The sequence below is a fragment of the Diabrotica virgifera genome, chromosome 9, assembly GCF_917563875.1.
Source record: "Diabrotica virgifera virgifera chromosome 9, PGI_DIABVI_V3a".
Classification (NCBI taxonomy): domain Eukaryota; kingdom Metazoa; phylum Arthropoda; class Insecta; order Coleoptera; family Chrysomelidae; genus Diabrotica; species Diabrotica virgifera.
In genome coordinates, this window is record NC_065451.1 from 77,612,630 (window position 1) to 77,636,828 (window position 24,199).

Below are 24,199 nucleotides of genomic sequence, written 5' to 3' on the forward strand. Positions count from 1 at the left end.
TAAATTTGCCTGATCGTTCTTCTTTGGATATGCCCTTATATAAATCTGGTGTCCATTGATAGTCTGATTCTGGATAAGTGTCCGATTCTTCATTTATTTTGTGTATTTGGTTGGATAGGTTCGTATTACCGGATGTGGGTGTACGTAGACCTGATCTGTTTATGTGGATTAGTATTGGTGTGAATTGGTCCATAAATTTGCCTGGTTGTTCTTCTTTGGATATGCCTTTTATGAATCTGGTGTCCACTGATAGCCCGACTTTGGATTAAGTGTCCGATTCCACATTTATTTTGGTTATTGAGTTTTGGATTCCTTTGGTATGTTTATTATTGGTATTAGTTGGCATTTGTGAGAATTGTTCCATTAATCTTCCTGATTGTTCTTCTCTGGATATACTATTATGAATCTGGTGTCCATTGTTAGTTCAGTTTTGGATTAAGTGTTCAATTCTTTACTTATTTTAGTTACTGTTTTTTTAATCACTTTGATACATTTACTTGTGATATGGTTCGAATTGGCTCACACCTTTTCCTGGTTGTTCCGTCCTTGGATATAACCTTTATAAATCTGATGTCCATGGATAGTTCAATTTTGGTTTTAGTGCCCAATTCGACACTTAGCATTATTATGAACTTTAGTACAATATTTAGTTTTGTTTTGACTTTTAAGCAATATTATGTCACTATTTGGTAGCAGAGAGTAACATAGTAACATTTTAGTATGAATTTGAGTTATATGTTTATTTTTCCTTGATCATTAGTTTATATTTAGAAGTAATCTTGCGAATCAACGTGGATTGTTAGACTATGTATTGCAAAGTTAGTTGTTAATATTTTGAAGTATAAAAAAAATTTTTTTTCCCGAGTAGGAGGGGATTATAACGGTTTACCCGTTATAATAGCATTTTTAGCTCTTTAATTATTTTTAAGAATTAATTTTCTCGATCTCTTAATTAATTTCTCTAAATTTCCCTATTTCTGATTATTATCTTTTATATTTAAAATTTCTGGCGACGATGCCACAACTAATTATGTGTGGTATCACTGGTTGACTTGTATGACGCCATACCACAACACACTTAAACTGCTGTTAGGTTCGTGGGTTGGTAGTGGTGGATTCTTTCGTGTTCTGGGGCCGTCGTTGTGAGGAACTAAAAGAAAACTTTCACTTTTGGTTGAATCTCCGTTCGTGAGTGGCGTGTGACAAATTGGGGTCAAGATTTACAGGTGAAGACCCGGTTTTATCATTAAAAGTACATAATTGAATTTCGAAATGTGGATCAATAAAATATATTTAAGAGCGTTTAGAAGAACTCAAGAAATATATAGATCGAGTTTTCCGGCATAGAATTATCGCAGTCACACGGTAACTACATATTTCTTTTTATATTACTTTTTTCTTGTTTTTTTCAACTTGTCACTTTGTTTCAAGGTGACGTATATAGCTTTCCAAATTAAATCTTATGTGTAAATTTATTCAATGAATTCAGTATATTAAATTATTCCAATATCTTATAAGTAATATTCATTCAGAGAAAATCCTAACCTCCATTTTTTGCTATCTAAATGTATATTTGATATCTGTATATTTTATTCTTACATCTAATAAGTAAACTATATTATTTTATAGGAATCAATATCTATTCGGTATTTAAATCTTAAATCCACATGTCTATAATGAGAACTTATCACATAAATCCTTGTCAAGGTCAAGTGTTGTCAAGACTTCAATAATAGTTTAGTAAATTTTTTGTGTTTAAACTAATAACTTTTTACCTTACTATCTATCAAAAAAAAACATTCCTCGTTATTCTTCTCTCTTTCCTTTGATTACACTAAAGAAATGGAAGTAAATGGAAATTGTTTTTGTAGCCACTCACGGGAAAACTTATCATATCTCACAACACCGAGAGCCAACCACTAGTCACTTTGGGGAACAAGTATTTGGGGCCATTCCGGCTCATTTCGATTCTACACCTGGACCTACAGGAGGTACCATTTCGTACCATCCAGGTGCTCATTTTGGAATGCAGTAGCGGACTTTTAGGAATCATTGGGATTCGTTTGGGAACAATTAGTGTGTTTTAGTAACTATTGGTTTTTTTACATTTCAGACTCTCGGTTTAATGCACTATGTTAATTAATTTTTTTTCCAGATTTAGTTTACCTCTGGTTTTTTTTTGTATATGGCATATTTGTATATTAGATTATTAGGTTCCCAAACTGTTGATCCTATGGTACGTTACTTGTGTACACAAGGTAATACGCCTAGAAAATTAGGTTTTTGTATTTTATTATTGGTTTAATATATATTTTGTAACATTACTTGCTTGTTTCCCAAATATTGTATTTATTCGCCTTATTTCGTTTGTTCGGTTACTTCGTCGTTACTTTATTTCATTGCATTTGCTCGGTTAATTTAGGTCATTTTTTCGTTATTTTTCTTAACTTCACTTCTATAACGTTTATTCATTTGTATATTTAATTTTGCTTTATTCAGTATTGTATTTTCTCTTAGTGAGGCTTGGGCCTATCTATTTGTATTATTTTCATCTTTGTCAGTTTCCTTTAGTTGTACGTAGCAGGCGTACTATAACCATTTGGTAGAAGACATATGTAATTTTGTACACTATATGTAAGTAAGAGGTACTTATACCTGTAATTTTGTAACAGATAACATTATTGTTGTTATCTTAGAGATAACTTTTTGTATAACTTATGTCATTTTAGAGTCACATGATATACACTTTGTGTAACTCAGAGATTGTCAAAAATCTAGTAGTTATTTTTAATAAATATGTATTTATTTTGTATATCAATTATTTTATTATTCCTTTATGTTCATTATTACAGGTTTAATATATTTAATATTTGAAAGCAGTGTAAGATACCTGGGAAAATGATCGAAGATCATTTTCATGGCGCCCATGATTAGTTAGTTTTATTTATTTTGTTCGTTTTTAGTCATTATTCATCTCCATTCATTTTCAGTACATTATTCTTATTTTATATTTCATCTTTTAGTCATCATTACTATATATATAGAGCTACTGTTCTTCGACAGGCATGCAAACGAGCCGTATCCATCCTTGAGTGTCAAGTTGCTCTCTTGCATCTATAGCTAGTCAACTCTATTCAGTTTGCCTCTGTCTCTTCCCCCTTCTACTTCTATCCCTTTTAATTCCCCTTTCTTCAGTACTACTGCACTTTAGTAGTATTTTTCCTATTGCGGCTTCTCAACTTAGAAGCCACTTCACTCTCTTCTTTTCATCCCAACTATTTAGTCACCTTAGTTTTTTTTTCTCTTACTTCTGTTGGAGTACCTATATCTTGCTTTTTACTTTCACTCCAACAGAAGTTTTCTCATTTTTGTTACACTATACAATTAATTTGTACCAATCCTTTATGTTTGTATTTTGATCAGTTATTTCATTTTTCGTGGAAAATGTTTAACAGACGTTTCACCATCTTGAGGTTTGATGAAAAGTCCATAAAAAATTACATTAACTTTTAACATACATGAAACTAAATTTTTCCTTATTTGAACTGAAAAACTTTTAAAAGCCTTTTCCATAAATAGTTTAGGGTCTTTATATTTTAAATTTATGATAACGCCTGTCTTAACTCTGCTATTAAAACAAGATTTCAAATCCTGCCACAATAACCCTCTGTTAATATTTTTTCTAACATTTAATCTGTTTTTAAAATTGTCTACATATTTTAAGGATGGACATATTGGCCTCTACACAATGAAAATTTCTCATACAGTTAGCCCGATTTGAAGGGTACAGGAGAAAAACGGGCTAAGAACTTTTGTTGAATTTGAGATATTGACGTTATCATATGTTTTAATGTATGTTTTAATTTTTCTACTATGCCCACGATATACGTTTTTAATTTTTTTAATAAAAACTAGAACAAAAAAGTTCTATTTTTCAGAGTCTTCTTCAGTATCAAAGAAACTTTTATTAAAAAAAAATAGAAAAAATTATTACAATCTTATTAAACAAAAACAAGAAAAATTATAACTGCAAACAACTTAAATTTTCTTTTAAAGAAAAATATCCTCTTCTACTTTTGAAAGGTTCCTTTAATATTTTTCTAATGTCTTTCACATTGACGTCCGATATATCCGAAATGTTTGGATAAAAAAACCATTTATATTTTTTCTTAAAAATTGTTTTACGGTGTCGTCGTTTATTTCTACTATAATTCCGATGAATTGTTTAACGTTTTTTTTATATAAGAAATTGGACCACCACAAAAGTACCAATTTTTAGATTATTTCCATCTTCTTGGATATTTTCATCAGACTCAATATTTTCAACCATTTCATCCTGCTCTTGTTCTTGTAATTCATCTGCCTTCTTACCATTATCATCGTCACTGTTAGTCATCTCCATTTCTTCTGCTAAATTTTCGTTGTCATTCGTCTCCATCTCTATTTCTTCTTCTAAATCCTCGTTCCTACTTCCCTCCTAATTCTGGGACAAATCCTTGATTCTGTTCCCTGAAAGGGACAAATTCCAGTTAAACGAAATGAACTCAGTGGCGGATCCAGAGGGGGATCACGGGGTCATGAGCCCCCCCCCCAAATATTTGAAAACCCACTTATACTATTGGTGGTAAGATTAAAAGTGACCTTGCCTCAGAGAAAAGTACTCACCCTTAAGATCCTTGACCCCCCCCCCCCCAAATTCTGGATCCGCCAGTGAAAGATTTTTTTGAAAATTTGGTTCAATCGCTTCTATTAGTTTTGTTAGCTATTGAGAAAGGGAGGTTTTTTCAAATGAATTTAAGTTAGGTTGACTAGTTTTTAAATCAGCAAGGATCTTTTCCCAGTCTTTTTTTAAAGGCCGGAAAAATGCAACATCAAGTGGATGTGTAAGCCCTGCAGAATTAGGTGGCAAAAATACGAACCTTCTAGTTGCCCTTTGACAAGCACTTATTATCTTAATATTCAAATGCGAGGACAAGTTGTCCCCAATCAAAACCTTGGTGCTGTTTTTCCGTTTTGACCAAGGTAAAACAACTTTAAAAAACAAGTCTTGGAAAGTTGATGCATCAAACTACCCAGCTTTTGTTCTATTATACAATGTACTGTCCTTCTGAGACGTCCTGGGCAGGGTTAGGCACGTCTTCAGAGGCTCCGTCTGTGTCCTTCACAGACCTAAGACTATAGGGGGGTGTGCTAGCCTTTGACATCGTTATAGGCTAGCTAGAGCTAGCAACGTAAACAAAGACAAAGAGTAAAAATTCTCTATACTTATAGAATTTGACTACCTCCGGAGTTAGGAGTCATAACCCAAAGCCTAATTTCCCCTATATGAGAGTAACGTTGCCTACTTCACTTGTAATTTAGTACCGTTCTTATTCTATGAGACAACGTAACTAAATAAAGAAAAATTAGGAATTTCGGTAAAATAATGGAAAATGTCCAGTAAAAAGTTCGTATATATGTGGATATGCAACTATAAATATATAAAACGATAGCATAAACCTAGAAATAGGGAAATAAAATAGCATCAAAAATATAGAGTAAAATAATATAGAAGTCGGAGACTCTAGAAAATAAAGCGAGTTAAATTTCGATATATATAATAAAGTAAAATGAGGTAACGTGGTAGTTACCGAAAAAGCACAACAGTATATAATAAATATATAATTGTCAAAGTAAGCCTTAAAATAAGAGAGAAATAAGTAATGGTAAAATAAAGTAATGATAATGCTAAAAGGTAAAAGTAGAATTATAAATAGTAATAACCTAGAAAATAAAAGTAATTAAAAATAAACGTAAAACTAAATGTGTACCTAGAAAACTAAAGTAAGATAAATATAGGTGTTGCAAATTCCACAACCAGCGTGGAGGTTTGCGACCGCAGGTGCCTGTAACTAACAAGACAGGGTAAACACAAGAAAAAATGGTTGGACGAAATGCCAACCGCAAAAATAAAGGCCAAGGCCAATTTTTTACACTTTATGTAACGCAGGGCGAGTTCAGAGCTCTAAGCCTGAACTCCGAAGGCACGAGAAGGAGAATTAGAGAAACAAGCTTTCAGGTTGAGTATTGCTCACCCCAGAAGGTCTGATCGCTAAGAGCTCGGACTCGGTAAGATGCCGTCTGATTGTTCCGCTGTGGGTCGTTTGGATGCTTTTTTGTTATATAATATTTTCTGGATTGGGTTTGTCCTGTTTTAGATGATTTAACACCCCTTCAGGACGTATCATATCACGATGTACGGTTGGTCGTCCATGGAACCACTGGTGGTAGTCTGTGCCGTTGGTTGAGATGCTCTGGAGGCTGTTGGGTTGTCCAGATTCGTCAAAGGAGAAAGGTTTTTGAACGGTTCTTTTCAGATTTTTTTTTCTAAAACAAAATTATGGTAAAAATCTAGAAGATGGGAAAACGCTAATTTTTGCAATTTTTTTTGGACTTAGCCAAAAAAGTGGAGAAAACGTGTTTTTTTTCATGAATTTTGTTACGGAAAATGAAATAAAGACTAAAAAGTCCTTGGAAAACAACAAAATTCATGAAAAACTCGGAAATTAATTAAAAAAATTGTTATAAAAATAAAAAACTGCTTACAAAATATTATAAAAGGCATTGAAGTAAACATAAATAACAGTATTCATACTATTAAATCATTGAAAAATAAAAAATATCCCAAAAAGGAATCATTTTTCAAATTGAAAAACGAACTCCCGCGCAGATGCGTAAAAGTTCGAATTTGACATACATGCACAATGTTGCCACGTTGTAATATATAGAATTTGGCAATTGGAAGGTAGAAACACAAAAAAAATCTTAAAAACTTACCCTTATTCGGCTGGGGGAAACAGCTCGGCGGCAGCCATGAAAAAGTGATGCAATCTTTCGGACTTACTTGGAAATGCGCATTTAAAGAAAAATTCGGCAAGGTAACCTACAAAGTGGCTTCGTCGTACACCGTACTTGGGAACGGAGGCCCGAACTTCCCTCCAAAGCCGTTCAATATTGTTGGTGTGTGTGCCGGTAACGGGATCGACAAAATGTTTGGAATGGTTAACTGTTTGGTGAATAAATCCTTCATGTGACAAACAATCGTATGCTCTCCAGCAATCAGAATAAATTGTTGTCCCAGGAAGAATCCATTCCTTAATCACTCCAAGCAAAGTGTCTCTATCTCTTTTTTCGACCGGCACTAAAAAGAACTTCTTGGAGTTTCGATCAATGGCTTCCCATACCCAAACCCCTTTAACGATTCTTCCGACATTGTACTTTCGCTTGCCGAATTTTGCTTCATCCAATTCAATTAAACTGCCTTCTCCACCCAATTTCTCTGAGTGTTTCATTGCGAAACTCACAAAGACCTCACGTGAAAAAGAGTACCAATCGGTAACAGTTTGTTGAGCAATTTTCAAGTTATCCCGAATGAAGCCATACCTAGGAAGATTTAACCATAGCAAAATCGACGCCAAAGTAAACACTTTCTCTATCGGCAATTTAGCTGACTCAAAATAAGTCCCCTTCCTTGCCGATACAGTAAAGCCGCAACGCTTTTTTGCCTGTTTATTTTTGGAGACCATTTTGCTACACTTAAATTTTCCTTCCGTATTCACTTTTAATACGCTGCCGCAACCACCACACTTTCTCGTACTTTTTAACACCCCGTGTGCATATAAAAACGCGAGAATTGTCTCCCTATCCACAGCCATAACACTGCCCTCTAAAAATGTTATGTCACATCCAGTACACGGGGCCATTTTGTACGCTTGGCTTCACTTTCACTTAAAACGACACTAAGACGAGTTCACTCCGTGAAAGTTAGGGACAGAAAGGGCTTAAAAAGACAAAGATCAACCCTACGTCTTAACTGTCGGTGTATTCGTACATTTTCGGCAAAACAAGGGTTGATTAGGATGTTGCCAAATTTAAATTTCGGAAGACTTCATGGTGGTTATTATCTAGCCATATCAAAATAACTCTTAAAATAATCTAATAAAACACCAATCTGTAAAAAAAATATCTAAGCTAATATACAATGAATTAAGAAATAAAAACCATAAATATACGATGAAGTACCAAATAAAACAATGTACCTATTCAATTAGACGGCAACATGGCCAACAGGAAACGGAAACTGGAAATTTGTCGGTTATTATATATTCTTAAAAAATTCTGTAAGAATCAATATTTCTTTAAAATATGGCAACATTGTTAGAAAAGTGACATGACCTTAAACACAGAATGTGACAGAACGACAAATGAAAGATCAAGATGGAGGATATATTTGAAAATTAATGCCAAAATAGAACATTTTGAAATGAGAATTATAAAAAAAATAGGCATTAAAATCTAGAAGCCGTGATTTTTTTTAGCATTATAAAGTGAGTACAACGACATACATAAGATTTCTTTTGTGTTTCCACTTTCCAATTGCCGAACCCATCTCCTAGATATTATCCAAAATTATTATGTGGGCAAATGAAAAAATGAGCTTTGTTGAATATATGAATTTGTTAAGAGTTTACGTTATTTTTACTGATTTTATAGAGTTAATTTTGAACTTGTTGAATTTAATTTAATGAGTAGGTGAATCGCGTTGAGGGCAGCTGTGGCTGTATCCTCCCTAAGGACAGGTATAATTTACAAGTGAGAACGGGAAACCACAGAAAGCCGAACTCTCCCTGTCCGAGGCAAAGCTCTAAGTGAGCTATTTAGCTAACGATTTGTTCTAAAATAGAGTGGAGTTGCCTCCAGGATATCAGTGTATTCACCAGGGATGTCGTTTGTGCTGGCAGGTGAGTAGTGGGTGGGGGCGGTAAAGCGTGGGAAAATTTTGTAGAGCATGGGAAAATTTCTGAATTTGGCCCACCCCCAAATTTTGTGTGGGAAAATTTCTCTTACCTGATTACATTAGATTTACGTTTAATTTTATTTATTATGATCCGAAAAACAAAAAGCCAAGCACTCGGGGGGATTTGAACCGTCGTCTCTACGCACAGCATCGAGCGCCTCTTCCAACGAGGCTACGGGTTGTTGTTAAATCTCGATGCGTACTGTAAAGTCTTGGTGGAGTACATTTTCTATTGTAATTTATTAAAAGACTAAAGATTTCGTATATTCGTTCAGAGAGTAAAAATTTGTGCAATTATATTTTGTAACACACGTTTATTAGCTATCTCAAATTTCGCTTTAAAAGTAAAAACAAAGGAATTTTTAAAAATTTGATAGGACAGAATAAGGAACTATGACTGAACGAGTGTTGCTCGGTATAAATAAAACATATTTGAAGTTTATATTTTATTAAAATATCTTTTCAGAGAGTAAAAATTTGTGCAATAATAACTTGTAACACACGTTTATTAGTTATTTCAAATTTCGCTTTAAAAGTAAAAACAAAGGAATTTTTAAAAATTTGATAGGACAGAATAAGGAACTATGACTGAACTGAGTGCTGTTCGGTATAAATAAAACATATTTCAAGTTTATATTTTATTAAAATATCTTTTCAGAGAGTAAAAATCTGTGCAATTATAACTTGTAACACCCGTTTATTCGTTATCTCAAATTTCACTTTAAAAGTAAAAACAAAGGAATTTTTAAAAATTTGACAGAATGGTAAGGAACTAATACTAATCTGAGTGTTGTTTGGTATAAATGAAACATATTTCGAGTTTATATTTTATTAAAATATCTTTTTCATGTACACATCAGTCAGGGCACATATGGAGATCATTTGTGCACCAACTTTCACAGCAGGTTTCGTTATCAGGCATAGAGGATTCAAAGCGTTTTGGATGTTTTTCTGAATCCCCCCTGTAAAACCAACTATCAGCTGTTTTATGGTACGGTATACATACCACGAAGCGGTTCGGATTTCTTGCTAGACATGAAGTATGTATGTTCCTAAACCGCTTCTGGGCATACGGTGGTAGGCACGCCATTGTCACCCTAAAACGTACTGGATGGCTGTTTTTGCTAGCTGATTTCACGATACAAGCGGATGTGTACATGGTGCAGGCGTTTGGAGGAACTTGAACTCCACCTCAGTGATTGTCAAATCTTTCTTTCGGGAAACCTGTAAAAAATTTTAAAGAATTAGAAATGCAAGTCTAATAAAAACAAAAATCCAAACAAAACATTAAAAATGTAAAAAATGACAGTGTACATATCCAAAACATTTATAAAATGCACAAAAATGTTTAAAAGAATATTAATTCGTGTACCTAAGAAAAAGTAAGCAAAAATTCTTATATCAGTCGATTTCATCTCCACCACATTTGTTAACCGTTTACCATAAAATAATTTAATAAAAAATGTGATGTATAAAAAACGTAAAAGCAATATCTAACACTTAATAAAAAAATATGAATACCTTTCTAGACTAAACCGAAACAAATCTTGCATCCGCCATCTATTATTCCTGCTCGATCATGTCGGAGTAGTAATCGGGGTGGAAAAACATCTTTCAACCGCGATAGTTCAGAAAATTTTCCTCTAAGAATCAGCTGCTTATGAAGATGCTCGAACAATATCCGATGCTCTAGATATAGTTCCACCCAACTCCACAATCACTACCCCGAAACATTTCCTCTATGGCTGTTTTACGCCTCTGCTCAATTTCGGGATAATTACGTGCGTAGTCGATTAACCCCGCCGGCAGAGTTGTAAGAACGATAATGTGTTCTTGCCGCAACTCACACATTACTTCGCCCCAGCACAAACAACAGATTTTGGACTCCTTGTACAGACGATTGTACCAGGCTACGTTCCCCAGATGTTCTTTGGTTTTTTCGACAGCTTTTATCTGCCGACCACAATCAGCGGCGATGGAGTCAACGATATAGTCGTTTACAGACATTTAGACTTTAGGACTCTTTTGGCTAAATATTTAAAGACTGACTTCAGCAAAAATATTTTTCGCTTTATATACCTGAGCGGATCATGTATACTGCAAGGTTATAAGACCTTTTGTTCCCGTTTCTCTTTTAACCCAAATTTGTTTCATTCGAAAAAAAGATAACATGTTATTTTAATCTGCAAGGTTGTTATTCTTTTACTCTGCAAATCTTTCTTCGCCATTCAAAAGAGTGGAAAAAAATACACTAAAAAAAATTATTTCACAGCTAGCCAAAAATTATCTACATAACCTAAAAATTTTTTGAAAAATTCAAAAATTTTGCCTGAGCTCAATTTTTATCCGAAAAATCTGAAAAAAATCAGTATGTTTTTGGGCATAAAAATCTATATTCACAAATTTTTTCACAGTTTTTAAAGCAAAGGTTAGCTCAAAAAAAATTATTTTCGGAAAAACACATTTTTTCCGATAGGGGACACCTGGGGCCACGTAGGGAGCTAAAATTTTGGTTAGGGGGTTTTTAGGTATGTACTTTCGATTGCCCTATACCAAGTAAGAATCGAGCCGAGTGCAGATTTTACCATCTTATCCCGCTATAGCCTTTAATATTATCTTAAAATTAACAAATAGTACCTTTGATTTAGGAATTTTTAATAACAGTTATAATAATAATTGTACATATTTATATGTCGTCTTATAATGTTTACGTTGTAAGCCAGCAAGCAAGCAATTTGATTTAACCCAGTCTGTGAGACTTGTTCACTCCTTAGAAAGACATTCGAGTGTAACAATTCATTGGAGCGAGGTGTATTAACCCGGGTAAATACAGGAGTCACTCCACCACGCTCCAATGCTTCAGACCATCCCTTTCCCCCCTATAGCACTCTGATGCGCGATAGGGGCACAACTATGAGCCAAATGCTCTTCACGTGGGAGTTCTGGATAATAAACCTCCAACGTGATGCCCTAATCGATTGTAAATTCAGGCTAGCGTGAAGCGCTTTAGACCTGTTATCCTCTAGTGACTTGTCCGCGTAACTAAAATTGCTTGCTTGGGCTCCAAGCCACTGTTCCGGGCCGCAATTTTACAAAATATACCTGCTCTCATCACAAGCCCCGTCTTATACGAATATGTCATCCAGAAAAGAAGTATCCGTACCCGCTATCAACACATCTTACAAAATATACTCGATTTCAGAACATATGTTGTCATTTGAACCTTTTAACGAACTATTATGCAGTAATCTTGAGTGTGGTGGTCATCGTTTCATCTAAATACGTAGAAAGAATATGTGAATCTGAATTATATTTAAGAAAATATTTAAAACTTCACGATGAAGATGAATCATGTTCTGACAATGCTTATCTTAACGTGTGCGTACGAACAAATCTAAACCGAAATAATACCGAGATAGATTATAGTGTGCAATGCAACAAATGGATAGAAAATTTTAGTGAAAATACAAAAATACAGTGGATTCAAATTACACCACATGTGTTGGAATCGGGTATATTTTTTAAGATGTGTTGATAGTGGGTACGGATACTTACAGTTCTGGATGACGTATGTGTAGAAGGCGGAGGTTGTGCTGACAGTGGTCATATTTTGTAAAATCGAATCTGGATTGGGCTCGGTTCAGAGACTTGGAGCTCAAAGGGTCGGGACCTACTTTCCCGGGTTTTTTGTTTTTTGTGATTTTTTTTGTCTTGCGCCGATTTTTTAATATTTTTTTTTTATTTTTTTGGTGGCCGAAGCCGTTTTTTGTGTTTTTTTTGTAGGTGTCCTGAAAAAAATTTCATATTAATTATAGTCCAGGTTGTATCGTCGCCCCCGTCGTTACCCCGTTAGGTAAATTATTCCGATTCGATTTTTTTGTATAAACTTACTGAAAAATGTCCTTATAACAAATCCACAAGGTACCTGGAGGTACCGTGGTCGAAAAATTGTTTAAATAATATTTTTAAACAAATTAAATTAATTTCGGACAGATTTTTATTAGATCATTTAGGTCATTCGGCGCAAAAAAGGTCTCTTGTAATTTTTCTTTAAAATTTATTGTTGTCGAGTTCAATGCGATCTAAAATTTGAAAAATGCGAAAATTATCATTTTCAAGATTTAGTATCGGTTAAAAATTATTATTATGAAAGTCAGAAAGTGACCAAATCAAAGTTTAAATCCGTTCCTACAAGATTCTTAAGAAGTTTTTGTCATAATTTTATTACTAAGCTATTATTTTCAATTATTAACAATGAGCACTAAGAGCGTATTGAGACGGCCGTCAATGTGAATGTGAGTGAGATGCAACATTGAAAGGCCAGAATGGTGCATCTCTTTCGCACTTACCATTGACGGCCGAATAATACGCGCTTAGCACTCATTGGTAATAATTAAAAATAATCGTTTAGTGATACGATAATCATACAAATAGCGTCAGGATCTTATAGGGGGGACTTTAAACTTTGATTTGCTTCCTGATTTTAATAATAATTTTTAGCTTGGTTATTAAGCCTTGAAAATTGACTATTTTCGCGTTTTTCAAATTTTAAATCGCATAAAACTCAACAACAATCAATTTTAGAGAAAAATCACAAGAAATCTTTTTTGCCTAGAATGAATGACCCAAATGATCTAAAAAAAATTCGAACTAAAAAAATTATTTTTGTGAATTTCCTTCTTAAAAAAATCGTTTACAATTTTTTGACCTCGGTACCGCCTGGCACTTGTTATAAGAAGCTCTTTTTGAGTTACTGACATTTGTTATAAGATCTTTTTGAGTAAGTTTGTGCAAAAAAATCGAATCGGAATAATTTACCTAACGGGGACGAACATACTTTCTTTCATGGTGATGACGACGAAGTTTGCGATGTGAGCCAGCAAGCAAGCAATTTAATTTAACCCAGTTTGTGAGACTTGTCCACTTTTTAGAAAGACATTCGGGTGTAACAATTCATTGGAGCGAGGTGTATTAACTCGAGTAAAAACAGAAGTCACTCCACCACGCTCCAATGCTCCAGACCATCCCTTTCCCCACCCCCCCCCCCCATAGCACTCTGATGCGCGATAGGGGCACAACTATGAGCCAAATGCTCTTCACGTGGGAGTTCTGGGTAATAGAACTCCAACGTGATGCCCTAATCGATTGTAAATTCAGGCTAGCGTGAGGCGCTTTAGACCTGTTATCCTCTAGTGACTTGTCCGCGTAACTAAAATTGCTTGCTTGGGCTCCAAGCCACTGCTCCGGGCCGCAATTTTACAAAATATACCTGCTCTCAGCACAAGCTCCGTCTTCTAAGAATGTCATCTAGAAAAGAAGTACCTATCTGTACCCGCTATTCACACATCTTATAAAATATACCCGATTCCAGCACATAATGTTGTCATTTGAACGTTTTAACGAACTATTATGCAGTAATCTTGAGTGTGGTCGTCAGTTTGTTGGTGGTCATCGTTTCATTTAAATACGTATAAAAAATATCTGAATTATATTTAAGAAAATATTTAAAACTGCACGATGAAGATTTATTAGTGATTGAATCATGTTCTGATAATGCTAATTTTAACGTGTGCGTACGAACAAATGTGAACTGAAGTAATATCTACCGAGATATATTAAAGTGTGTAATGCAATAAATGTATAGAAAACTTCATTTACTTGAATCGGGTATATTTTGTAAGATGTGTTGATAGTGGGCAAACATACAGTTCTGGATGCCGTATGTGTAGAAGGCGAAAGTTGTGCTGACAGTGGGTATATTTTGTAAAATTGCCTCCGGTCAGGTCCGGTTCAGAGACTTGGAGCTCAAAGGGTTGGGACCTACTTGCCCGGGTTTTTTATTTTTTTTTTTTGGCTTGCGCCGATTTTTTTTAGTATTTTTTTATTTTTTTGGTGGCCGAAACCGTTTTTTGTGTTTTTTGTGGTTTTTTTTTGTAGGTGTCCTGAAAAAAATTTCATATTAATTATAGTCTACTCTGTATCGTCGCCCGCGTTATGCACGATGAAGATTTATTAGTGATTGAATCATGTTCTGATAATGCTAATTTTAACGTGTGCGTACGAACAAATGTGAACTGAAATAATATCTACCGAGATATATTAAAGTGTGTAATGCAATAAATGTATAGAAAACTTCATTTACTTGAATCGGGTATATTTTGTAAGATGTGTTGATAGTGGGCAAACATACAGTTCTGGATGCCGTATGTGTAGAAGGCGAAAGTTGTGCTGACAGTGGGTATATTTTGTAAAATTGCCTCCGGTCAGGTCCGGTTCAGAGACTTGGAGCTCAAAGGGTTGGGACCTACTTGCCCGGGTTTTTTATTTTTTTTTTTGGCTTGCGCCGATTTTTTTTATTATTTTTTTATTTTTTTGGTGGCCGAAACCGTTTTTTGTGTTTTTTGTGGTTTTTTTTTGTAGGTGTCCTGAAAAAAATTTCATATTAATTATAGTCTACTCTGTATCGTCGCCCGCGTTAGGTAAATTATTCCGATTTGATTTTTTTTTTGTATAATCTTACTGAAACATAAATCCTTATAACAAATCCACAAGGTGCTTGGAAGTACCGTGGTCGAAAAATTGTTTAAATCATGTTTTAAACAAATTCACAAAAACAATTTTTTAACTTCGGACAAATTTTTATTAGACCATTTCGGTCATTCGGAGCAAAAAAAATTTCTTCTGATTTTTCTCTAAAATGTAATGTCGTGTTAAACCCGATTTAAAATTCGAATAATGTGACAGTGACCGTTTCCACGGCTTAATATCTCGGTTAAAAATTATTATTATGAAAGTCAGAAAGTGACTAAATCAAAGTTTAAAGCTGCCCCTATAAGATCCTTAAGAAGTTTTTATCATAATTTGATTACTAAGCTATTATTTTTTATTTTTTTAAATGAGCGCTAAGAGCATATTGAGACGGCCATCAAAGTGAATTCGAGTGAGATGCACCATTGAAAGGCCAGAATGGTGCATCTCTTTCACACTCACCATTGACGGCCGCCTAATACGCGCTTAGCACTCATTGGTAATAATTTAAAATAATCGCTTAGTGATACAATAATCATACAAACATCTTCAGGATCTTGTAGGGGGGACTCTAAACTTTGATATGCTTCCTGATTTTCATAAAAAATTTTAGCTGAGTTATTAAGCCTTGAAAATTGGCTATTTTCACGTTTTTCAAATTTTAAATCGCATAAATCTCGATAACAATCAATTTTAGAGAAAAATTACGATAAATCTTTTTTGCTTAGAATGAATGACCCAAATGATCGAAAAAAATGAAAAAAAAATGATTCGAACTAAAAAATTTATTTTTGTGAATTGGTTTAAAAAAATTATTTACAATTTTTCGACCACGATACTGCCTGAAACCCTGTGGATTTGTTATAAGAACCTTTTTTTGAGTAAGTTTGTGCAAAAAAATCGAATCGGAATAATTTACCTAACGGGGGGCGACGATACAGCCTGGTTTTCTTCCATGGTGATGACGGCGAAACTTGCGATGATGACGAAACTTGCGATGACGACGAAATTTGCGATGATGACGAAACTTGCGATGACGACCAAACTTGCGAATGTCGACGCGTAGCTTATTGGAACCGATTCATAACCGATTCATAAACTACGTTGCGAGCCAAAGTTCTGTTTATGTGATTTTCCTTAGTCGTTCATTGATGTTCGCTTGTTCGAATTTGGACTTTAAGTGCTGACATTCGTTTGGCACGTGAAAGTGCAGTGTACAACTGACCGTGTGCGTACACTGGTGTCGTTAGACATATACCGACTTTGTCCAAAGTTTGACCTTGCGCTTTATTCACAGTGATTGCAAAGCTTAATTTCACTGGGAATTGTCTTCGCTTGAGATTCACTGAATGCGTGTCGACTCTGCATTTGATGTCGAATTTTGGAATAAATACAGTTTTTCCTTTATTCACTCCGAAAGCAATGTCGGCTATGGTAGCGTTTTGACTGACTTGTTTTATGATGAGGCGTGTGCCATTCACCAAGCCTGATCTCGCAGCAAAATGACGGGTGCGCCTACCTTAAGCATTAATTCGTGATCAGGTAAGCCGCCGTATTTGATACGATTCAGAAATTCCATCAGGAAATTTTCTGCGTCTTGCGGATTGTCAGAGTCGACATTATCGACACTGTAAACGGTCACGATATCGCCTGGCAACCGTCTCAGCATCTTATTATTTATCTCGGTGCAGACGTCGTTACTTAGGCAAATTATTGAGCGGTCTGCTAATAATTGTGGAAAAGTTGGGAATTTGAAATCGATATCACCGTATATGGCTCCCACAACGTCTTCCACCACGCATTCATTCGGTATTTGAACTAAATCGGTTCTCATCGATCGTGGATGGGTTATTCGAATCTCTGGGCTATGCCGACCAATCTTTTCGAGCCAATTTGCAAATTCCAGTTCGGCGGGATCAGCACGCATGTTCACGTTGAGTTTCATGTGCTTGCAACTATGCCATTCGTTACAATGGTAGAAGAGCGATTGTAACTGTTTTGCTCTTCCTCCGCTAACGATTGGTAGCAGTTGTTTTATATCACCGCCCAATATAGTGACAATATTGCCGAATGGTCTTTCATCTTGGCGAATATCCCTTAAACATCTGTCTATTATACTAATTATTTCATATCTGGCCATTGATATTTCGTCAAATATTAAAAGTTTCGCATCTCTCAACATTTGTGCTTCTTCACTTTGTGCCATTATTGTAGAAGTGCTCTCAGGGGAAAGATCAATGGGTAGCTTGAACTTTGAATGTGCCGTTTGTCCTCCTCGCAATAACAGGGCGGCAATACCTGTAAAAGCTACCACGATCGCCGATATGTTTCGTCTGGCCAGCAAATCAATGATGGTATTATACAGGTACGTTTTTCCACACCCGGCGCTACCATAGATAAAAAATCTACGATCGTGGTTAGCGTCGTTTAGTACGGCATTTTTTACTTGCTCGTAGCATAACCTTTGTTCAACATTCATACGATCGATAATTTCTTCTACGGGCGCAACAATATTGCCATCGTGTTGTACTCCACCGTCGTTGTCAGAATCATCATCGTCATGGTTGATCGGTTCGTTTGTTTCGGGTATGGAAATGCCGTAGACGCTTAAGCTGGTTCCCAGATACGGCAGAATGTTGTCAACTCGTCTAAGTGCTTTCACTTCTGCGATTTCCTCAGACTCACCTCTGCGCGCGTAATCTTCTATGAAATGCCTTTTGAATTTACGCCATAATTCCAGTCTATGCTGCAGTAACATAAAAGATATGCAAACAACCTTCGTAGTTGTGCAGGCATTTTTGAGTTTGAGCATTCCTCTATGCACGCAATCCACGCGTCGTCATTTTCAGTTAGCTGGCGATTTCGCGCTGCCTCTTGGAAAGTAGCACATAGTACACCGTCTACTGTTTTTAAGGCAATGAAGGACGTGGCGCCGGCTACATGAAGGAGTAGTATCCGCAAGTGCATGCGTTCCACTTCTTTGGGCGAAACGGTGTACATTCTCGAGATAATAATACCTTTATCGTAAACTCTTCGTACCCATTTGTGTGCAGAGGCATTCCACCAATAATACATGGGTATGTTGCGATACTTAATGTTGTTCGCCTGTTCATCTTCCCGGTTTAGAATAAAGTAGGCTTCGAGTTTTGAAAATTTTCCTTCGGCATTTTCTATTGCCGCTTGTTCATCGCCTTCTCGAAAGACAACGGATCTCTCTCCCTCTAAATGAATAGGCAATTTTTCAATTTTTTGCGTTTTGTCAATTAGAGGCAACTCGAATATTCGCCATGCTGCTTCGCAAGACGATAGATATTTACTCTCTATATGTTCGGTAATTTCGTCATATTTTTTGTTCGTATCGTCCGCATCGGTCGTATTTGTTGTCTCGGTTGTATTTCTCGTACTTTGTACGACATTCATTACGGCAGTATCTGAGCCCTTTGAAATATACTTGAATATGTACTTGCATGCACTCGTAGTGTTCACAAGTTCTACATTCAGGTGACAGTTGTATTTTTTCAACAGCCAAGGATTGTAGGGTACGACGTCCTGATTGGTCATATCTTCGTATATCCGTTGACCTCGTTTTACCTTTCCACTTCTTCCGTTGTTTCTTCGCCGATACTGCGCGTAGCGACCGATATTCGGTATGGTTGTTTCGCGAAATTCTTTTGGATATTTTTTGCTGCACGTATTATCATCGTTTCGCATACATGAGCATGTTGGATCTCCAATACCACATGGTCCATGCATCATATGTTTAAGCACCAAATCATTCAATTCCGGTTCGGTGTTCATATCGGGAATTTCTGCACATATGACGCTGTCTATGTCATTTGCTTCTACAGGCCGATCTTCTACTCATGATTATTACCAATATATGCGCATGTGGCAAACCTCTTTTCTGAAACTCCACAACATATATGAAAGTGCTCACTTCGCCTAAAACTTGCTTGACGACAATGTCGTGAATTAGCTCTTTTAATTTTAGGTGAAATACACGAACCGTGATGTCTGGTCTATCTTGAGCGCACCGATTCGGTCTCATGAACTTTTCTATTTCGGGCCATTTAGGATTGCACGTCATCGTTACAAAATACGTCGGTTTCCCAAAACGACTTACAATGGCCATGCAATCTTGATAGTACTCCATCATAAATCTCTTACCGCCATAGTAAGTGGAGGGTAAAATAATTGGGTGCCCGATTCGGACATTACAGTTTGATTCGTATTGGGCTAGATAGTCTTGTAATCCGGAATAGTTTATCACCATTAGCTTATTTTGGTTTATTCGTAAATAATCCATATTGTTGCTCTCTATTTTCGTATAGCAATTAACAATATATTGTTGCGTTAATTTTGCACTTTCTAAAAGTGGATTGAATGTATCGCGAACCATAAACCTATACTCATAAAAAGCTCTTAATGTGACGCGTTTTCTGGTAGCGCTTTGGCGTGTTAATGATATGTTCTTGCACCAACCACGACCTCCAGTAGGATACAATAGCACATAACTTAACGGATCGGCTAACGGTGACAAATGTGAAATTGTTAATAAGCTGCTATCGGTTTGATTGTCGACAACTTCCGGTCGGAGATAGAGCTGCAATTCGATATTTGCGGGGATTTCCCCATCCCCCGATACGAATATAGCTCCTATTTCATCATTGGCTGTTGGTTTATTGTAGACGCGCCTATCGATTCCAGAATCATCGAACCAAACCAACGAGATTTCGGGCACTGTCGCGTTGTTTCGTGCTGCATTCGTTCGTGCTTGTTCATAGACCTCTTTCATGGTGCAGTATAGACCAGCGTATGGATTTACTTTCCTTATAACCTTATCGAGTTGGGTAATTAGTTCCGCAGACATTTCGGCCGTAAATATTGTATTCGCGCTGCGAATGTCGTTGGCGCGTCCTGAATCCAAAAAGTACAATTGTCCGAAACTTGGTCTTGTATCGTTTTGGTATACATGCATCATCTTGTGATACATGTTGCCTTGTATTACGAACACATCGACTCCAGGAGGTAAGTCAGTTCGCAAAGTCGACGAAATCGATGCGAAACTTAGGAGCGTGTTGTACTTCATAATGTTTTTCAAATACAACTTGGAAGTCGAGCTATCGGAAAGCAGTTTTGCTTTTAACACTGATGGATATTCATCTAGCGGTGGCAGCACAACATTTCCTTTATTACAGCACATTTTTCTTTCTTTCTTGTAAAACTTTGCGCCGCACTGGTCGCATTGTTCTACCATATCACCAACAGTGAACGTATCCACTTGTCTGGTACGTTTGGCTAGCAAGTACGTATTTGAACGCCCAGGTATACGTACATTGCTAGACGATTCCACAGGAACTTTCGGAGGAACAGGAACTGTAGGCGGAGGCATCAGCAACGCCGTTGGTGATACTGCATTGTCCTCTGCTATGTTGTCTTGCAGTACAATTGTTATAGGAGCAATTGTAAATACATTCCGATAATAGTTATTTACGTTCGCTTCCGTTTCGTTTTGCCAATGTACGTGCATTATGTGCTCTGCTAGTAAGTCCATAGAAACGAACTCCAGCATACATGCTTTACCGTTTGGCCGTGCTCGACCATATTCGTCTCTAGAGTGCGAGTCGAACAAGTAGTACATTTCATTATGTTTTGTTATCGCCGTGGATAGCATATTGCAGACGAATATGCCAGAGTCATATTCGTCGAAGAACTTAGTTATTCCTTGATGCAAGTTAATGATCTCTGCGTCGATTGTTCGTAAGGAGCCGTTAACATGATCTCCTTCATCTGTATTTAGCACGTACCGGCGATTTAAAACCGTCATGTTTCGTGCTAACTCTGTGGGCAATAAATACTCCAGAGTTTATTTCTCGCCTTAGCCGGGCTCTTCTTCGGATTGATTTTCTATTAAAATCGTCACCGGTATTTAATATTTGGTCGATTATTAGACCATTCCAATTATTTTCGCTGTGTATTTTCCCAAATACCAGCGCTGTAGCAGCCATTGCTGTGCATTGCTTGCCCCTCGATCTTATAGGGAAGCTGTCACTATCTTGTGCTTTGCTTCCACGTATTACCTTCGACGCTAGTCGCACATAGTCGTCGATACGTATATGAATACCCGCCGCATCGCCTGTCATATCCATCGAAATGGAATGTTCGGCGTTTTTTTTGACATTTCTTGTCGGGTGTGAGTCGTTGCTTGATGTAGAATAATTATCCTTCGAATTCCTCCTTCTGCTCGTCTTAGTAATCGTTGTTCTTTCTATTAATTCGATTTCTGCTCCATATGTTCGTTTCTTTCCTTTTTGACTCACAGGGCTAAAATCATTTGACATTTGACAGGGCTAAAATCTGCACAAAAAATTCTCAATATATTTTAAAAGCTTAGGTCCAGAAGCACAAACCGCATATTGCTACTTACACACCTATACAATACTCGCATCCCTTAAAAAATCCCAAACGACCCCACTGACAGGGTTACAACGGGCACGAAAAATTCGCAAAAAATTCAAAAAGCTTTCCTAAACGCACAAATCTCATTTTTATTTTTTTTTAATTTCGCGCCTATGCAAACCTTGCACCCCTAAAAAAATCCGTAACCACGCCACTGACAGAGTTAAAATTGACACGAAAAATTCGCAAATAAACCTAAGTCCAAAAGCACAAACCTCATATTACCATCCCCGTATCTATTCAAAACTCGCACCCCCTTTAAAAAACCAAAGTACGCCCATGACATGGTTGAAATCAGTACAAAAAATTCTCAAAAAATTTTAAAAGCTTACTTCCAGAAGCGCATACCTCATATTGTTACTTACACACTTATACAAAAGTCGCACCCCTTACAAAAACCAAAACGACGCCACTGACAGGGTTAAAACCGGCACGACAAATTCGAAAAAAATAAAAAATCTTTTCCAAAAGCAGAAACCTCATTTTATGTTTTTTTTCTTAAATTTCACGTCTATGCAAAACTCGCACCCCTAAAAAATCCGTAACCACGCCACTGATCGAGTTAAAATTGACACGAAAAATTCGCAAAAAAATGCAGAAAGCCTAAGTTCAAAAGCACAAACCCCACTTCCTGGTTTTGTTGGGAATATCCCTATTTTTGACCCTTTTTTCCTCGTCATGGATACGCCTCTGATTCAAACTTGGTTTTTCGAATCCGCCACATCAAAACATTAACAACGATAAAAATTTGGCCAAAATCGAAGCCATAGGGGCGGAGCTATTTCATTTTTTCTGTTTTTTTTTTATTTTTTTTTATTTTCAATTTTTTTGACACTTACCATCAAAAATTGAAAATTTCAAAAAACATATTTTTCGCCTCGTCAATGCGCAAATTTTGATGCCTCGTGCGATTCGATACCTTTCGCCGTAAGGGCGCTACTGAGATGTTAAGTCAAAAAGTTGACCCCATTTTGGTAGCCACCCCCACCCTTGCCGTAGTGGTTGGAGAAAAAATCTAAGTTGATCGCAGTAGGGGAACTGTGAAATATTCGGTCTATGACGGAAATTTTACAAAAGTTTGCAAACTCTGGGCACAGGAGGGAGGACATCGTCATTTTTGTCAATTTCTTAAAATTCCCCCTTTACAAATTTTTTGTACCGCCCCTGTTCGAGCTATCGTCTTCGGTCGAAAATCACAATTATTCCTAACACTTAGCGTCAAAATCCGCTAAAATTTTATCGCCCTGGACCAACCAACCCCCCACCCCTATGGAAAACTCGCTCCCCTTCAAAAAAAAGAAAGTACGCCCCTGGGAGGGATTAACTTTCCACAAAAAAATCGGAAAAAATTTAGAAAGCTTAAGTCCAAAAGCACAGACCTCCCCGGTCAAAAGCACCCGATTATGTCGATCTGAAATTTTTTGGCCATTTTTTGCCCTTTTTCCCTCCAACCCGCAAGTTCGAGAATTTTTTGTGACGCCCCTGTTCCAGCTAGCGTGTCCGGGTTAAAAGTGACACTTATTCCTAACCCTTGGCTTTAAAACCCAATGAAATTTTTTCGCCTTAGACAATCTCACCCCCCACCCCTAAGCAAAACTCGTACCCCTTAAAAAATCCGAAAGCACGCCCCTGACCGAATCCAAATCCCCACCAAAAATCATCGAAAAATTCAAAAAGCTTAACCCGAAAGGCTCAAATCTCCCCACCTCGTACTTCCGGAGCTACAAAAACGCCCCAATTTGAATTATGTATATAGAGACTAGTTAGGCCGTACTAAATCCATAGAATACTATAATTTTATACTAATACTATACTCTAATATACTATACTATACTATGGCACTTTTGTTTATAACTTTTTAACCAGAAATGATTTTCTAAGTCACGTCGAATAATACATCGCTTATACTATTTTAGTGTGTTTAAAACGGTACTTCTATTTACTACTCAAAAACCTTATTTGTAAGGTCAAAATTCTCACGTTTTCCGTACAAACTCGTACCTTTAAACAAATACGAAAGTACGCCACTAACAGGGTCGAAATCGGCAAAATCAAATCGCAAAAAATTCATAAAGATTAAGTCCAAAAGTGCAAACCTCATATTGCCCTCCCACACGTATTCATAACTCGCACCACTTAAAAAATCCGAAAGCACGCCACTGTCAGGGTTAAAATCGACACAAAAAAATCGCAAAAAATTCAAAAAGCCTAAGGCCAAAAGTACAAACCTCATATTGCCATCCCACACCTATTCAAAACCCCGCACCCCTTAAAAAAACGAAAGTACGCCCATGACATGGCTAAAATCGGCACAAAAAATTCTCGAAGAATTTTAAAAGCCTAACTCCAGAAGCACAAACCTCATACTGCTACTTA

General features: G+C 36.4%; 3 protein-coding genes across 3 annotated transcripts; all 3 read right to left on the reverse strand.

The window, feature by feature from the left end:
* Nucleotides 1–16,841: 16,841 nt before the first annotated feature.
* LOC126891013 (ATP-dependent DNA helicase PIF1-like) lies at nt 16,842–18,176 on the reverse strand. The gene has a single exon (XM_050660193.1). It carries the CDS (start codon nt 18,174–18,176, stop codon nt 16,842–16,844), a length of 1,335 nt encoding a protein of 444 aa, XP_050516150.1.
* A 33-nt stretch (nt 18,177–18,209) lies between these two features.
* LOC126891015 (uncharacterized) lies at nt 18,210–19,162 on the reverse strand. Its single transcript, XM_050660194.1, has 2 exons — nt 18,382–19,162; nt 18,210–18,235 (listed from the first exon to the last, which is right to left on the reverse strand). The coding sequence occupies exons 1-2, from the start codon at nt 19,160–19,162 to the stop codon at nt 18,210–18,212; spliced, it is 807 nt and encodes a 268-aa protein (XP_050516151.1).
* A 34-nt stretch (nt 19,163–19,196) lies between these two features.
* On the reverse strand, nt 19,197–21,038 carry LOC126891016 (uncharacterized). Its single transcript, XM_050660195.1, has one exon. The coding sequence runs from the start codon at nt 21,036–21,038 to the stop codon at nt 19,197–19,199; it is 1,842 nt and encodes a 613-aa protein (XP_050516152.1).
* Between the last annotated feature and the right edge of the window lie 3,161 nt (nt 21,039–24,199).

Coding starts and splice junctions, on each gene's coding strand:
- LOC126891013 (XM_050660193.1), bottom strand. CDS start 18,176: ATGCTCAAACTCAAAAATGCCTGCACAACTACGAAGGTTGTTTGCATA.
- LOC126891015 (XM_050660194.1), bottom strand. CDS start 19,162: ATGAACACCGAACCGGAATTGAATGATTTGGTGCTTAAACATATGATG. Junction 18,236..18,381: donor ACGAAGAGTTTACGATAAAG/GTATTATTATCT, acceptor ACTTTCCAAGAG/GCAGCGCGAAATCGCCAGCT.
- LOC126891016 (XM_050660195.1), bottom strand. CDS start 21,038: ATGCTATCCACGGCGATAACAAAACATAATGAAATGTACTACTTGTTC.